Here is a 17,145-nt window from a genome sequence, read left to right as displayed (position 1 = left end):
CACCCAGAGCCAGCACAATAAGGTTGTGTCCGCATCACCTGTTGTGTCCATCGATAAACGGTGAGTGCATCACTTTTAGCCTTTATCCTGGATCATTCCTTAAACGGATGTCGGGCATGGGGTTGCTTATTTGTAGGATGTTTATACTGTTTTACTTCAAAAGGGCTGCCTCTTCTTTACCCCTCATTTTCTTTGTGTTTTAGGATGTAATAACAAATGTTATGAAGCAAAAATCCGTCATCATATAATCCCGAATGCGTCCAAGGGAAATTAAATAACATCCCTTTCCTCCTCTTCCTGCCTCGCCTGAAGGAAAATGTTTAACATGTCGTCATGTAGCTGTGATTTCGGGGGAAAAAAAAACTAACTGACCTCACTATACTTCTAAACCGGGATCGCGGCAGTTTACGTGCCCGATCTGAGAGGTCTTTTGGCTTTATAACCTCCTGAGAGAAAACTTTGATGCAGCAACAGGTGGCATGTTTTTTCTTTTTTCCGGGCCGGAATCGAGGCGAGATGCTGAGAAGGAGATGGACGTAATAAAAAAAAAAAAGAGAGAGAGAGAGTAGGGCGTCATTCAGCACCGAGACACTGGACAGCTCCCACGTCGAGGGCTAATCATTTCCGTTTAGCTGCGAGATGGAAGAAACAACAGGTTGATTTGTAGAGTATAATTGATCCTATTCACACATCTATTGGCTATAAGCATAGCTTTATGTTCATAATTCAATTCAGCTTCGGTTTGGACACTACATGGAGGATTATTGAGTGGAAGATCCTTTGAATGTCAGAGACCAGAGGGAAGTAGCCTAATTTGCTTTAAATCGACACGGTGTTTAGTGAACAATTATTGATCATCTCTTCCAGGGTCTCCTCTTGGTATAAATAAAGTCTTTTCTCTAGTTTGCACTCAAGGACCCCCCTCGCCCCCCTTTTCCTCTTTTCCTTCCCCTCACTAAACTGTTCCCCTCTTCCCATCCCCCCTCTTCCACCGACTCCCAGTCTTGTTGCATAGCTACCAGCTCAAACACATACTGGGGATGCAGGACAATCTGTATGTCTCTTCTCTCTTCCTCCCTCTGTTCCAGTTCAAATGTGACTTAGCAGATGGAAAACACCAAATCACTTGATGAGCTGTTGGTTTACTTTTCAATTTCCACATGATTTTCAGCTATACCCCGTTTAGGGTTTCTGTTCGCTGCATATGTCAAACAGGGTATATTGTAAGTGTTGTGCTGTGATCCTCTGTGTCTCTCTGTGTTCCCCCCATCACCAGCCCACCACCCCTCCTGTCTCCCTCTTTTGAGAGGAGCTGAAAGGTTGGCATTACAACAACAAAGGAAGGATGGAATGTCAACAGGCTTCAGAGAGAAAATGGGTTGAGGGAAACAGAGAGATGGGGATGGCATGTACAGTTTCCATCTCTGACAAGAGTTCACAACCTATCAGCTCCTGCTCTGCAATAGTCATCTCTAATTCTGAAGTTCACATTGGCACCGCTGCAGAATCAATACACCGTGTTGTGCTCCGGTACATAGTAGGGAAGATTCAGACTGAAGTGTTACAATTCTGTTTCCTTTTCTTTTACGGCAGATTGAAGCAGAGGATGTGGACGCGACCGGAGATGAAGGGAAAGTGTTGGTTGTGCTGAGTGGAAGACTAGTGATTTTGTTGTGACGCTGATCAAAGAACAACAAGTCCCAGTCTACCTCTCAGCACAAGCAGTGCCCTGCAGTATGCACCAGCTTTAGGCTGCACGGCTCAACGATGTTGCCGTTAATGACCACGTTTCCTGTTTATTCAGAGGCAACAATATGAAACCTGCCCTTTAAAAAGCCACTTAAAATGTTCTGATTTAGTCCCTGTGTGAATGAGTGTTCAGTAATGTTAATTACTGGCAAAATTGCAATCAAAAGCATAATTTAGGCATGGTACTGAATCATGCCATGAAAGCTGCTCAGGGAAATACTGTGATTATGTCATAAAGTGCCTTGTACAAAACAGACCCAGAGAGACTACTGTTGTTTTCTATGTAGGTATACATATATATTGCATATTGTTCCTCAACATTTGTATTAGTTATTAATCAATCTGTATTGGAGAGAATGCTGTTATTTATTGTACAATAAAATCAAAGATAAACCTTTTATGTGTATTTCCACATGTTACCCAAATCAGCAGCATCATCACAACAGGGTTAGAGGAGATCCCAAAAAAAAATAAAATCATTTCAAAATCCTGCTTTGCATTTAGACATCTATGGTATGCTTCATTTCCAAAAAGTTTTACCCTAAAGCTTTATTAAACAAACTAAAAATCTTCAGTAGGTAAGGAGGGTCTTAATCCCATTGTTAGCTTAATACACAGTCTCAGTCACTTGCCTCTACAGTCTCTATTAGAGTTGCAAGTAGTCACTTTACCCACAATTTGGCAAGCAACCACCTGGAGAGACCATGAGCAAGCCAACAGTACAGTCAATCATATTTAAAGTATTAAAAGAGGTCTGAAGAGGTCAACCTTATTGATTAATAGTGTTTTATAGTCAACAGAATTCTCCATTTAGAATCAGAAATGGTTTTGGGATGAAAAAGTCCATCTCTTTTTGTAATTTTTTTAATTTTTTTTTTACCATGTAATGCATTACACAAGCAGTATATGGTATGTATTTCAGGTGGATGCAGAGTTGGGCCTTTTCTAAGCTTTGCTTACTATCAATAAACACAACAGAGCAAATATAAATGATCTACTGTCACCAAGAAGACTGAGAAGCTGGCTGACACCCCAGGGAGACACAATTCCTGCTCGCTACTACGCTGCTAAACTGCAACGCTGCACACGTGGTTGTCTGTGTTCTTTTGACTTATTCGTCATTGTGACAAAATGTAATCATTAAAAAGAGGAAAATATAGTAGGGGACATCATTAAAATACATAATGTAAAATAATGCTGCCACAGTTGATAAAAAAAAAAAGCGGTGGAAGGGGAGCACAACTACATCTCAATGTGAGAAATCCCAATATATACCAAGGCTTGATGGTGCAGAAATTTATTTGAAAACATACTGCACATACATACCTTTGTTCTTGTTACCAGGATACCTGCATGATTTACCTAACTGTATCCACATCTTTGTTATGCATGACAAACATGGCACCAAGCCCAAACAAATGACAGAAGATCAATTATTTGGACTAATCACTACTAAGTCGGGTTTATTTTTTACTAAAATCCAAATATTAAATGAAACCAACATTCTTGAATGATGAATGCGTTAATCTCCACGTCCACTGAGAGCAAAAGTAAGCCTCTTGGTAATGTTGACCACTGGCAAGTCATTCTGCCCTTTGTAAGCATTAACGCTTGCAGGGTTTTTAATTAGAAATGCATCGTGGCTGCATCTCCTTCACACTGCACCATGTAAGTCTCAAGATTGGCAGCGTCCTGGTTTTTCATATATAGAAAAAAACAAGGAATGGGTTGTGTTGCTAAGCAACACAAAAGAGTCAAGTGCATTTGTTTATTGGCCAATAAGAATGCAGACAAAGTTTCAAGGTTTTTGAGGAAGGTCCTGTAATACCGATAACATGGAAAAGAAGAGGAGAATTCTCTCATGAGCACCTTTCATATACAGCCATGTCAAGGAGAAATTACACTCTCTGTCACCTTAAGGTTTCACATATCAGGATATAATAAGAAGAAAAGGTAACATGGTCTATACCAGGTCTTAAAATGAGCTAAATACAAGCTCAGATGAACAAACAAACATATGACATATTACATAATGCCATTATTCATTTAACAGAAAATAAGACAACATGCAGATGTGGTTTGTAAACACTAAGTACACCCCATGATTTCATAGCTTGTAAAACTGTAGCAGTAACAACTCAAAGGAAATATTCTGTGTATGACGTGATCAGTTTCTCACATTACTGCTTCAGTTCACTGAGGTTTTTGTTTGTTTGTGCACAGCTCTATTAAGATTACACCACATCATTTCAGCCAGGTTAAGGTCTAAACTTTGACTAGACCATTGCAACACCTTGATTCTTTTCTTTTTCAGCCTTTCTGTTGTAGATTTGCTGCTGTCTTTGGGATCATTGTCCTGCTGCTCTAGGATACTGCGAAACACAGAGGAGTTCATGGTCAACTCTATGATCTTCACCCCTGTGCATTATGACCTAACATCTCCACTTTTCTACATTATGATAATGTTTCAGAAATACTGGTGTTCAAGTCAAGCTGTTTCAAACTGTGTTTGGGACGTTCCTCCAGAGGTCAAGTGTTTTTTTCAGATGTAACTTTACCAACTTAAGCTGTGCTGCCATGTTCTTTATAAGGAGAAATTGGTTTCTCCTGCAACCCTTCCAAACAAGCCTAACTTTTTCAGTCGTATTCTTATTGTACTATCATGAACTTTCTTGTCAGCTGAGGCCTGTTGAGTCTTAGATGTGGCTCTTGTTTTTTTTTTTGCAGTTTCTCTGAGCATTCTATGGTCTGACCTCAGGGTGAACTTGCTGGGCCATTCAGTCCTGGAAAGATTTTTAAGCTGTTTTGAATGTTTTCATCTTACGAACAATCTTTCTTACTTGACTCCAAGATGTTTGAAAATAGCTTTATAACCCTTCCCAGACTAATGGGCAGCAGCAATTGCTTCTCTAAGATCATTGCTGATGTCTTTCCTCCTTCACATTGTGTTAACACATCCCTGAATGCTCCAGACCAGCAAGCTGACACAACTTCTGCTTTTATAGAAAGACTCACACCTGCTGATGATCAGTTAATCAAGTACATTTGATTGGCAGCACCTGACAGCGACTTCTGCTTTCAGTTTTTGGCTTGGTTTTTGTATTTTAAAAAATGATACAGTGTAATAGCTCAGGTGTTGTTGTTCATCGGAGATCTAACTTTCAGAACTTGTAAAGACAAGATGACTTTTTAATGTTCCTTTTATGTCATTTTCATGCAGGTATGTCCTCATACATGAAATCTTAGATTTGAAAGAAGGTATACTTTGTTTCCATTACTGTATTTTCAGTGAATGGATAGAAATTGTGGAAGAATTTGCATTAAGAATTCTAGCTCTTGCACCCTCATTGAGTACCTATGAGTCAAACTAAAATAGTACTGATTCACCGTTGGTTTTTAACCTGATACAGAGCATTAAAGCTACTGCTTATGGGTAACAAATCTGTATACTATAAAGTATTTTTTTGATTGCTCATAGGACACTATAAGACTGTACCTCTTAAGAAAAGCTGGAAGGAGTCTGAAGGCTCTTTTACACTCAAAGACTCTTATCAAGACTCTGTTAGCGTGGAGCCTCATGGATCTCCCAAAACATTTGCCATCCACATGGCAAAAACAAAGTCACACTAGCTACATATGGTTCTCTCTTTATCCTGCTTAGCTTTCATTTTAAGAGAGAAGAGCCACGGTCAATGATACTTTAGTGTGCAATTATGTCGTCTGAACAATAAAAGCTGTTGCCAAACGCTCAGGCAGATGGTTTCGTGAAGGGAGGCAATGATGGAAAATAGAGATGAATGTGTAAAAGAAAGCGCACAACAGGTGATAAAATTTCATCAGACACACTCTCAAGAGTGTAGACCTTGTATATTGCATGCACTATCTTCTCGTTGTTATTACTATCTGGGCGCCCAGCCTGGTGTGATGGTATGCCAACTGTTCCCTGATGTCTGTACTGGCACCCGTCACCTCATCCCTGGCACCTTGGAGAGGCTCCGGGGGTGGGAGAGACAGTCAGTAGTCAGCATGTGGCTACATGTGTGATCAGAAAGATCAGGAATCAGGCGATAACATGTCGACATTAAAGCTGACATTTGATCAACAGTCACAGAACAACACTGACATCAAACAGGAGTTTCATTTAATGGCTGATTGTGCACAGGATTAGATAATAAATATCCGAGCAGGGTCGTCTCTAATATTGTTTTTGGGCTGATAAACATTATATGAATTTTATTCACAAATGGCAAGGGGTCATGACTATTCATGTTGTCTTATTATCATTTCCATTTATCAAATACACCTGAAACAAACGGGAAGATGAAGAGCTGCTGCCACTGGGACAATCCACTTTGTGGTTTACAACAGACATTCACAGAGTAATAAGAATTTAGTTTGTACAGGGTCTACAGCTGTAAGATGAATAGAAGCTTTCACTAATCCAAAGTTAGGAACTGGTTGAGTTGATTTCATTGGTCTGTAGAAGCAGAAGCTGTCCAGGTGATTGATGAAAAATAAGCCTAAGAAATGTAAAGCTACAGCACTAGGGAAAAATGAAAAAGTAAGACACAATATTGTGTTTAGGTAAGCTATTCTTTTATTGTTTTACGGCCTATTTTGGTTGTACTTTGCCCCTGCTGATAAAATACAACCTACTGAGTCAAATATTTTGGACAGGTATTCATTTCTGCCCGATTAATGATTCTCAGTTTTGAAACTGCAGTTTTTAAGTGTTCTCGCTTTGATTCGGAAAACTAGACACTTCTCTGGCTCTGATTTTCTTAAACAAACTATGAGGAATGTAAAGCTGGTCCACTGACACTGAGTTTGTGTTACTCCAGCACCATATTTTTTGGTAGAGATTGTTCGTTGAGCGTCAAATTGCAAAGTCAAACACTGGCTTTGAACCAGCACGGAAACTGCCTCAGCTACGTTTCCTCAACAGCTACACCTGCGGCTCACAATTATCACTTAACCTGTGAAATATGATGATTCAGGTTTCAGATTGTCACAGTTTGGTGCAGACATTCTTCATTTCAAGAAAACAAATCCACGTGACTCAGGTTTCACTCAGAATTAGTACAGGGGTTTTCTGTTTTGGGTTTGGGTGAATTCTGGTGGGGTGGTTGGATTTCAACAAGAAATAGAATGCTCCCCTTGAGATGGCAGCATGAGCTGTAATTCATTCTATCAAGTGCCATGATAAATAATCTCAATCATACACTGAGATATAGGACAGAATGCCTGCAACACTAATGGTAGACATTAAATAGATTAACTTCAATAAAAGTTACAGCGCTACAGTGTAAAAAGTCAAGTTTCTGCTTTCAAAAAGCATCAACATCAGTATATGCTTACAGTGCCTAAAGTAAGAATATTCATTGTGTATTGATGATCTAAATCTATGATATATACCATGCCATTTTATTTCTAAAGTGTATATAATGACATGATGTAGTACGATATGTATCCTAACTGATTTGTTGTGTACGTCATGATAATGCTGCAGCAAGAACTAATTCTGACAACTACAGAGAATGTAGAAGAATGACTGAAATCAAATTATTTCTAGATGTATACACTCAACTTGACTAGAACTAGCCTCGGTGCTCCGTTCATAATCCACAACTCTCCTTGAATACACAGAAGAAGAAGAAGAAGAAGAAGAAGAAGAAGCCAGAAACAACTAAGAAAAACACCAAGGTGCAGCAAGCGTCTTTTTGTAAAAACATTAAAGCATGCATGTAAATCAATTCAGGCAGATTCCTAAAGTCAAACCATAGATCATCTTAACCGTGCACGAGTAGATACACCTGTAGATATAAAATATTTTTCCTGCAACGCACATACCCCCCTTTTCTTTAAACAACCAGTCTTCACATTTACTTACGCAGGTTGTTTGTCAGCGGTTGGACATTGTTGCACTTTCCACCCCTGCAGAGTCTGACCTCCTGTGTTCAGAGCGTTTGATAAGAGTCAAGCACACGTAAGTGTTGAAAATTGTAGCTCTGTGAGACATTTCCTCACAATCATAAAAGTTATTTTAACTAATAATAAGAAGAAAGTTATTTAAAAGAATAATAAAGTTTTCTTTTCTGTATTTTATATGAAACTGAAAATTATTCCTGCAATTGATGCCTTCCAAAGGAGTAGAAATGATTTAACAATGGCAGAAGGTAAAAATGAAAAGGGTGTTTTTCAATAAACGGCTCTGAACTGAAGCAGCATTCCTGATTAAACGCATATAGTATCTGAGGCCATTCAGTGTCTTTTAGTATACGGTGAATTCCACAAGTCAAAGAGAGTCGTCGCATCGAACTGTGGAAAGGGAGGCATGTCAAATTTGCATCAGCTGTGAACACGTTGACATTCCCACGTTATGCTTTGTTCTACTTGTCAATTTTGACTATTTTCATTGATCAATGCGTTTTATCAGAACGCATTCGCCATCATAACAGAACCCACATACATGAAACAAGACATCCACTGCCGCACAAAGACGAGAAAACACTTTTCAAGCAGCTTTGTTTTATGTTCATAAAAATGTCTCATTATATTTACAGAACAAAACATATTTAGGGTCACAATGAACAATATTTCTTTTTTTTTGTTGTTGTTGTTGTTGGGGGGCAAATAATAAAGACATCAGTCCAAAATACTAAACAATGTCGTTAGCCGATTTCAACTACATAAATAGTGCGTAGCACAAACACAGTTTGAAACAACTTGACGTGAACACCAGTATTTCTGAAACATTATCATAATGTAGAAAACGTACAGCTTACATGGAACAGAACAGAGAAATGATACATGATATTTAAGGTTATTCTCTGTTTGTTTGTTGTTTTTTTTTTATCCACAATGTGAGACGCGGTCTCATAAATGCCTTTTACACTTCAACGGAAACTGAATGCACTGTGATGGGAAAATCAGCACAGAAGTCAAATGAATATCACTTCTATATTCAACTAACCGAGGCCTTTCCAGAGAGAAATAAAGCACCGCAGACAAGCTCTGTTTTTGCTACTCCTGATGAAATAAATAAATGAAATGAAATCGGAGTAAAATGTAGATGTAAAAGCAAAAAAAAAAACAAAAAAAAAACAAAAGGGAATTCTCTTGATTTTGATGGGCTGTTTTAAATAAGAGTGAAGTTTGGAGTTTGAGAGTTGCACTGTCCATCTGCGACTTGACCAAAGCAAACTAGCTCCATCTCGTCTGCCGGGCCCTGCTTTATATGAAATAAATGGGACTTAAAAGTCATATAGTGAGTAAAATCCAAAAACTTATAATGCGAGAGTGACGGAGGCCCTTGAGGGAAATAAAACAAAATAAACTGAAGCAATCAGAAATAAAAGCCGTGGGCTCTTGATGGGGGGGCACATTTTCTCCCACTGGAGGAAATCTTGAACACTTTAACAGGTAACGACTGGTTGGAGCAAATATGAGCCATCAGCTGAAGTTTAAAGCGGACAGTCAGTACTAGGTGGTCTTCACCAGATCATAGACATGGATGTGGACGTCATCGTCATATTTTATGTAGTATACGGTGGGCTTTGCAGGGACCTGGTAGATGACTAAGCCCGTCCTCTTCAGGCCGTTATCTGTGACGTACTCGACCTGTTTGCCCACAAGACTTTCTGGCTCCTCACCCGGCTTCCTGTCTGCTGGCAGCAGATGTTTGTTCTCTGGATGATCAACAGAAACCATATAACAACATAAGATCGGTATGACCGAAGAACAAGAGTTTATGAGAGGCTTTAGCTTAATATTTGCAACATATTTCATATTTAAGGTAAATTGTGAGCAGTTCCGGAGGTGAACCTTAACCACCCCCAAAACATGCTTGCCCTGCTTCATACATGTGCTGTGCCTTGCCCTTCTCCAGTTCCTTGGAGACAGCATAGTCTGTTCGTTAAAGGACACGTGCGCCGCCACATTAGAATATACTCTCTGACTGCTCATCCAAGCAGAAGTTCTGGACAAAATGTTCAAGTGAAAAGGAGCAAAGCACTAGAGTGTTTTGCAATGCCGACTATGTAAATTTGTCCTGTTCTCTTCCTCCCACTTCTCTGGGAGCATCTGAAATATAAAACATTGGTGGTTTTGTGCTCATTGACACTAAAGTTCTCATTACTGTACCTGACTCAGGCAGGACACGTAGGTCTCCGTCCTTGTAGTCGTCCCACAGCTGGTACATATACAGCACCGGGTCCTTCTCGTAGGTGATGTAATACCAGTGGGTCATGATGGGGGCTCGGGACAGCACCATGCCTCGCCACTCGTTTTTCTCCCCGTCCTCCTTCTCAAACAGATGCTCCACCGCGCGACCCACCAGCTCTTCAGCCCCAGGGGGCACCTTGATCTTATTGTTTACTGCAGGAGAGAGAAGACACTTGATGAGCCAGAATGATATCCGCAGAATTACTTATAAGAAATTATAAATCTATTTCAGCCAATGTAATCTGTAAGTCAGCTAGACACGAAAAAAAAAAACATCTTTAATTTTTTACGAAATCAGAAATGTATTTTATTAATTTCTCACTAAAGGCCTTCGGAAATGATCTTTGTCGATATTCTATTATGCTTCCCAGGACTTAGTGTCATTTAGCATTTGATTACCAGGCATGCGGTTTGCTCTTCTGGCAAAAAAAAACCCAGCAGTTTGCTTCTTAGGTCCGTCAGGAACAACACAGGTGTGTTTGTTCAAATCAGAAAAATAAAAGTAGAACGCCAACTCATGGGGAAAGCCAATGAAAACAGAGTCAAAGGTTGCTTGATGTCACCCTGAAGTGCAAGGAAACGCAATGTGGACATGATAACATCTGTCCAAAGTTAGAGTAAACACTTCAACACTTCACTGTTTACAACATGCACATCCAGATGGCTTAAAAAGTTCCATGATCAGAGGCTTATCTGGTCACACTCACAGACTTTCTCTGACAAAATCTGCAGGTTGGACACCCGGTTATCTTTGAAGAGCTCGATGCCGTAGACGCAATCGAAGCCGTCATATTTGACCATGTAGAGGGAGCTGTTCACAATAAGGCGCTCCAGAACGGTGCCTTTCCACTTGGTTACGTTACCCTTCTCCCTCCAGGTGTGTTGAATCCTGCGGCCCAAGAGGTTGTCAGGGTCTGGGCTCAGGGTTGACGCTGAGCTGTCACTCAGCTCTCCACTGCTACGCTTCCTGCAGTAACAGTCGGAGGAAATGTATTGTATTAGAACATCTGTAGGAGCAGGATGAACTTTATTAAAGCAAACCTTTACGCCATCCACAGCTCCTATACTTTGATGAATCCTCTGAGGTGCAGAGCTTCTACTATTTCCACCGCACAGCGAGGACTACTAAAATGTCACATAAACACATGAGACCGTAAAACCACCAACAACCGAGTGAGGAACACCCAGGGGATATGTGCACTTCAAAGTCTATTATGTATCACATTTCTTTCATTTGATTTCCTTCCTCACAAATGATGTCTTGCTTAAATGCCTCTAAATGTGTTATTACTATCAAAAAAGTGGTGGGGAACCTCAGAAATATGATGTCCATAAAGGATGAGGGTGGCAAACAATTACTGCAAAGCTTTGTTTAATTTAGCAGTAAAGTAGAATAACAGCATCCATAAAAAAGACCAATATGTCAAGATGAGCGGCGGAGTATCAGGGTCTAATTTACAAGCCAGACTTTCAATATTTATCTTAAGTACGACTTCAGCAAACTAAAACACACCTAAGTACTATATTCATATATATATATATATATATATAAAAAAAACTGTACTTTAACGTGCAAATTCCATCTGGTCTTGACATTTACATGAGCTTTAGGAGCACTTTGTGGGAATCAGTTAAAGATGTGAGGAAGGCCAGATCATTTCTTTCTTACATCGCCCATTGCTGAGACTTTCTGCACTACCCCACTCACTGAAGCAGAGACACACTCCAAGTCTGTGTGCTTGACTTTGTTTGACAATTCACCATTTAGTCCACAGAATAATATGTGTTTTCTGGCTTCAGTCCCCTGCCTCGGTGATGTTGTTTGCCAAAAGGTTTGCTTTTCTTTTAAGGTTCATGACTATTCCTTTGCCGCTGAGACAAGAGGATATCACAGTGCGAGTGCTGTCGGTTTTAAATTAATTTCTGTGGTGAGTAGATCAATCGCTAAAGCATAAAGTGAAATAATGAACTTATTTAGAAACATAGCAGCGTTTTAAATTTTTCCTTTAAAAAAAAAAAAAAAACCACCGAAACAATACAGTGTAATCCATTTTAAATACATTTCATACAGTTTAGTTAGGCTAATGATGAATACTAGAAATGCCATTTTTTAATTTTTTTTTATTTTTACCTCTTTTAGCAAAATCTGAAACATTGCTTTGTACAAGTCAGAACCTAAGCTGAGGAGAAAATGAGTTTAATTAAGTTATTTTAGGCCTACCTGCCGCGTTTCTTTGACATGTTTCCATAAATTCCCACAACCCTGCAAGACACGAGACAGATCGGTTAGTGCATACAAAGGAAATATGACAGTGTCACTAACAAGACCACTTAAAATCAGAGAAATGAAGTAAATTCACCAAAGTACAGCATGTTACCCAGCACATCTGCTGCCCTCAGTAAAATTAACCAAAGCTATGCAAACTAGCCAACAAACTCGTTTAACCGGATGTAAACAACAAGCTCGTTCTGATAAGCGACAGTGCTAACTAAGTTAGCTCAGTGCTAGCACGACTACAGGTTACATATTTATACAGCTAACTATATGGCTAATAAATGTGTAACTTCACCGAAGAAAGCTGAAAAACACCGGCGTGTCCACTGTCGTCGAAAAAAAATGTAAAGCCAAAAAATGAACAAAGTAGGTGTCTTACGTTTAGAAACCACCCCCCAGTCCCTGTTTACAGTAAAATGAGAAACATTTCAGAGGAACTGGCTTCTGCATTTCTACACATAAGCTAGTCGAACAAAAGGAAATGCATCGCCATGTAAGCGCTGATTTTTTTTTCTCACCCTATCTGCAGCTGTTAGAATAACAGGGAAAAAAAATAATGGACAAAACAAATTAATTAATATCAATCATGTGCTCAACAAGTTCAATAGCCAATAATCAGCAACAAAAGCTGTTTGCCCTACCTGATCAATAATTTCACGTGTTTGTCTTCACAGAGTAGATTCCTCCACCTAACGCAGGCTACACGGAAGCGAACCTGGTTGTAGAACTACAACTACCACGAGGCGCTGGCAGCTCGCAAAGCCTTCTGGGACTTAATTACGTTTGTCTATTAATGATTTAGCTCAAACGCTTTGGCGATAACTCCTGAGCAACACAGTACTTGGTTTCAAGCTCAAGCGGTTTGTAGGGTAAAACATTCTTTATTCTTGCCATTTAGTTTATATTCAAATTTATAGAATAATGGGACGTTGTTCTTCTATAAGGTTTCTTATCATTTACCTAAATTACATCTTCCTTGAGGTTTCAGCACATCTTCTGACCACCAACCAAGCATTACTGAAGAAATCCCAGAGAAAGTTACATTTTGAAAGCTTGATTTTTAGAGCATTATCTGCCTTTGAAAAGCCTTTAATAGCCTTTCTTTTTTAATAGACATTTGTTTCCATAGTTTTTTGTAAAATGTCAATTTTTTTGGAGTTGATATACGTTTATTTTATTTAGATTTGAGATTATTTGTGTTTGATGGAAGCTTGCAGTCTGACCTACATGTAAGTGAAATGTATGATAGAACTTGAATGTATCTATCTTTTCTCGGGGCTGGATGGACTAGACCTAATATCAAATAAGAGTTGACCAATTTTTTATAAAACAGATTCTTGCTATCACAAAAAAGGAAGAGAGCACGGGAGAGAGAGCCACGAGCATCAGATATGCATTGATTAATCAATTGGTATTAGGTTTGTGAAACGGACATTTATTGATGCAACAATGCTCTAAAACTTCATTAATTTAATAAAGCTTTGTTATTCATGTTTCCTCTGTTCTGACTATTTGCCTCTGTTAAATATGTAAGGATGATTGTTCTTTTTTTGGTTACTGAAATGCTTGAATTAACCACAAGATGTCACACTAAACACAAAATCTTTACCATTTGCTCTACCAACAGACAGTGATGAGAAGTGTGGAGAGTAACTGATTGAATACCCCTGGTTTCTGTCTGAAAGCTTTTGGTTTCATCTTGTGCCAGACGACCTGTATGTCTGTGGCACATCTGTCACGTTGAAGTGGATCAAAAACAGAGCACAAACTTTCTTCTGCTGTTGGTTTTCATCCCAAATCAATCAAATGTGATGTACATAACGGGTTGTGGCTCAATTTATAAAAGCAAATGTTAGTATTGTATTTGCTTTGGCACGTTATTGATGTGGTTTTTTTTTTTTTAAACCTATTTATTTTTTAATTGAGATACTAAGATAGGAATGCCAGTTAATGTGTTGATGCTTTAAATCATCATGTGTATATTTTCTAGCAATTTTAGAAAAATTTCAATTATAATATTCGTAACCTGCATTATTAATTGGAGCTTTGAAATTAAATCAAATATTCCACTCCCCAAAAAAATACTGCTGGCAGTTCGACATTTTTGGATGTTTATTGAATGAATGTCTGCCTTAAAAATTGATTCACGTATTTCACAAACTGTTTAATCTATTCTTGATCCACTTACACTCAAATAAACTCCTGGACTTATCCTCAGTCACCAGCCTTTTAGCATTCAAACTACCCTGTGGCATTTAGCTCTTAACCTAGATCTTTTGATTTTTGGCCACAGACTTTCTAGCAGCAGTGGTGTTCTCAGGTCACAGACAATCTAGAAATAAAATGAGTTCTCTGGTTTACAACTGTGTGGTTGAACACTCAACAGTACTCTACAGGCAAAATTGGAAAGATGTGTGTCAGTGTTGGTGCTGAGTATTGACACAAAGCTGTCTGCTGTCCAAGGTTGCCTCCTCTTGTCCTTGCGGTTGTCACAGCAACAGAAAAGGCCTGGATGTTGGAGAAATGGTCCTAATTATTTTTTCTTTTTTTTTCCCTTCTTCAAAGTGGATCAACAATGCATCCAGATCACCAGTGGAGGTCACTCAGTTTAAAACGAGGTACAGAGTGTGACTGCTTATAGCACCTTGGCCAATCTAGTCGCTACAGTATGCCTCTGCTTTTTTAATTTGTTGATACACAAGTGTTTTGCATCTGCAAAGCCCCAAAATGCATGTCCCTGTGTACTTATCAGCCTGACTGACATCCTCTGCTGCTGGCAGGTTTCTCTGTAGTGCTCCTGTCAGAAGAGGGGAGCCCACAGCGGGCCTCTCTCCTGGGATACCATGAGAACACCGACTCCAAAAATAGAAGAAGGCTCCTGTCCTTCCATCCCCTCCACTCCTCTACATACTATATCAAAGTGTCTACATAGTGGACAGGGGACACGTAGATGAACCCTTACACACCGATATAAGTCAAGTATTACACAGAGATTGGACGGCAGAGTCATCAGATGAACCCATTGTTAGTATGTGTGTTTGTGTGCGTTCATTGATTAGATATCTCTATTATTAGCACTATCTCTCCAGAAACTGAAGAATGGTAAGGTCACGCTGCATCAAATTAATTTACAGCTGAACTGAATTTCACTCCATTATGTGTGTGTGAGGCGGAGTGTTGGAGGTAAAAAAAAGAGTCATGCTGCTGATCACGGTTTCCTACCAGTTCTGCTCCTGTCTGGATCACAGCATGTTCTCTCACTGAGGATGAAATGGCAAGCATGAACATGTTGGAGCACGACCATCCAGACCAAATCAGAACACAGCGTGATGACAACCAATCATAAGTGTTTTGGCTTTGATTTCAATGAGTTTGGAGAAGAAACAGCAAGATCAAGAGATGTAGAACAACGCATGTTCATGTGTCTTCAACTGTTTATCTGTTTTTGTTCGTATGTACTTGGAAGCTTTTCCTCAATCATATTTTGGAAGCTGTTACACACATATGATGCAGTTTGTGGTACTTTTGGTTACACATATGTGAAATGTATATGTAAAATGTATATGTGAAATGTTTTTATATTTATTTGCAATGCAAATGTATTGTAATACATGTAATACAATGTAATGTAATATTATAAGTAACTTATAACTGCTAATGCTTCTAGGATGTGCTGCTAAGAAGAAACTCAAAGAAAAGTCAGTGAGTAGGATATAGATTTAATTTGGAGGAAGTATTGAAAGAAAGACACAAAAAGGCAGGACTAATGTTTGCAAAATCTTTCATCTAAAAGCCACAGTGCTTCTGGGATAGTGTCCTTTGGACAGAGGAAACCAAAATAGAGTCCTATGGGATTGCGGTGCATGACTGTGTTTATCACAGATAATACGAAGCCCAAATGGAAAAGAGAAGGCTACTAACAGTAAAATAAGGTGGGTGGCGTTATCATGATACAGATCTGCTTTGTTGTCTTTAACAGTCAAAGGAATGACGAAATCCAAAGGTCACAAAGGCAAAATTTAGGCTTGAAAGTGTGATGCAGTATAAAAAATCTGTTTGAGCCACACTGTTTAAAATTCGCCATACATGAGTTCTGAACTAGATGTATTTTAAAACCTTTACATAGAGTGAAAATCTGCCATGCAAACATTAAAAGACTTGAACATATAGTAGTGGAGTGGCAGAAACTAACAGCAGACAGGGAATGTTCTGCCAATAATGTTCTGCCTTTACAGAGTTACAGTTATTATAGCTGTGCTTTTTAAGAGAGAAATAATGGTGCCTGGAGTCCATTTAGTTTTTCACAAAGCTTTTTCACCATTTAGTAAGAACATTATTGCAGTGGTTCCTTTGCATTTACTTCTGAAGATATTCTGACTCGTGTTCTTAGGCATCATGGGTGCCATTGGCCAAAATCGTATCCCAAAAGTCAAAATTTGCTGTTTCTAATGAAAGAATAAATCACCTTTTGATTTCATGTATATGATTTAATCTCTTGGGTCATGCAATGACGAAGTGCTGAATCGTCAAGCTGACACTTTTGGTCTCCCTGAGCTGTCATCCACAGCTAATGTGAGCCAACAAGATTTATTGAGCACTATACATATCCTGGATAGAGTAAAGATTTGTCTTTCTCAGCTTGTGGTGAGGTCCTTCTCATCAGTTTTGGATTTCCTGAAAGCATTTGATATATGTTTGACTGAAACAAGTTGACAATGCAGGTGTTTATCTAACAAGTATTTTCAAGGGAATAAACAGATCAATAAAGTGCCTCAGATTTATATACGATTTATAATTTTCCACTCTAAGACCAAACGGTAACATCTGCCATCCAGCAGTTAACCATAACACCGAATGATTCGATGTAATTACATCCATTCGGTGTGATAACAAGTAAA

The 17,145-nt window shown here is 39.0% G+C and overlaps 1 protein-coding gene across 2 annotated transcripts; it reads right to left on the bottom strand.

The window, feature by feature from the left end:
* Positions 1 to 8,260: 8,260 nt before the first annotated feature.
* On the bottom strand, positions 8,261 to 12,987 carry LOC140268891 (spindlin-Z-like). Of its 2 annotated transcripts, none has more exons than XM_072363885.1 (5): positions 12,889 to 12,987; positions 12,194 to 12,235; positions 10,680 to 10,939; positions 9,892 to 10,125; positions 8,261 to 9,437 (listed from the first exon to the last, which is right to left on the bottom strand). In XM_072363885.1, the coding sequence occupies exons 2-5, from the start codon at positions 12,211 to 12,213 to the stop codon at positions 9,232 to 9,234; spliced, it is 720 nt and encodes a 239-aa protein (XP_072219986.1). In that variant the 5' UTR covers positions 12,214 to 12,235; positions 12,889 to 12,987; the 3' UTR covers positions 8,261 to 9,231. The 2 variants fall into 2 exon arrangements, with proteins under 2 accessions (XP_072219986.1, XP_072219987.1); XM_072363886.1 differs by lacking the exon at positions 12,889 to 12,987 and adding an exon at positions 12,543 to 12,855.
* Positions 12,988 to 17,145: the final 4,158 nt, after the last annotated feature.

This window comes from Leuresthes tenuis, unplaced genomic scaffold, assembly GCF_036924035.1.
Source record: "Leuresthes tenuis unplaced genomic scaffold, fLeuTen1.0.hap1 SCAF_14, whole genome shotgun sequence".
In the NCBI taxonomy this organism is placed as follows: domain Eukaryota; kingdom Metazoa; phylum Chordata; class Actinopteri; order Atheriniformes; family Atherinopsidae; genus Leuresthes; species Leuresthes tenuis.
This window is presented reverse-complemented; position numbering and strand designations above follow the sequence as displayed.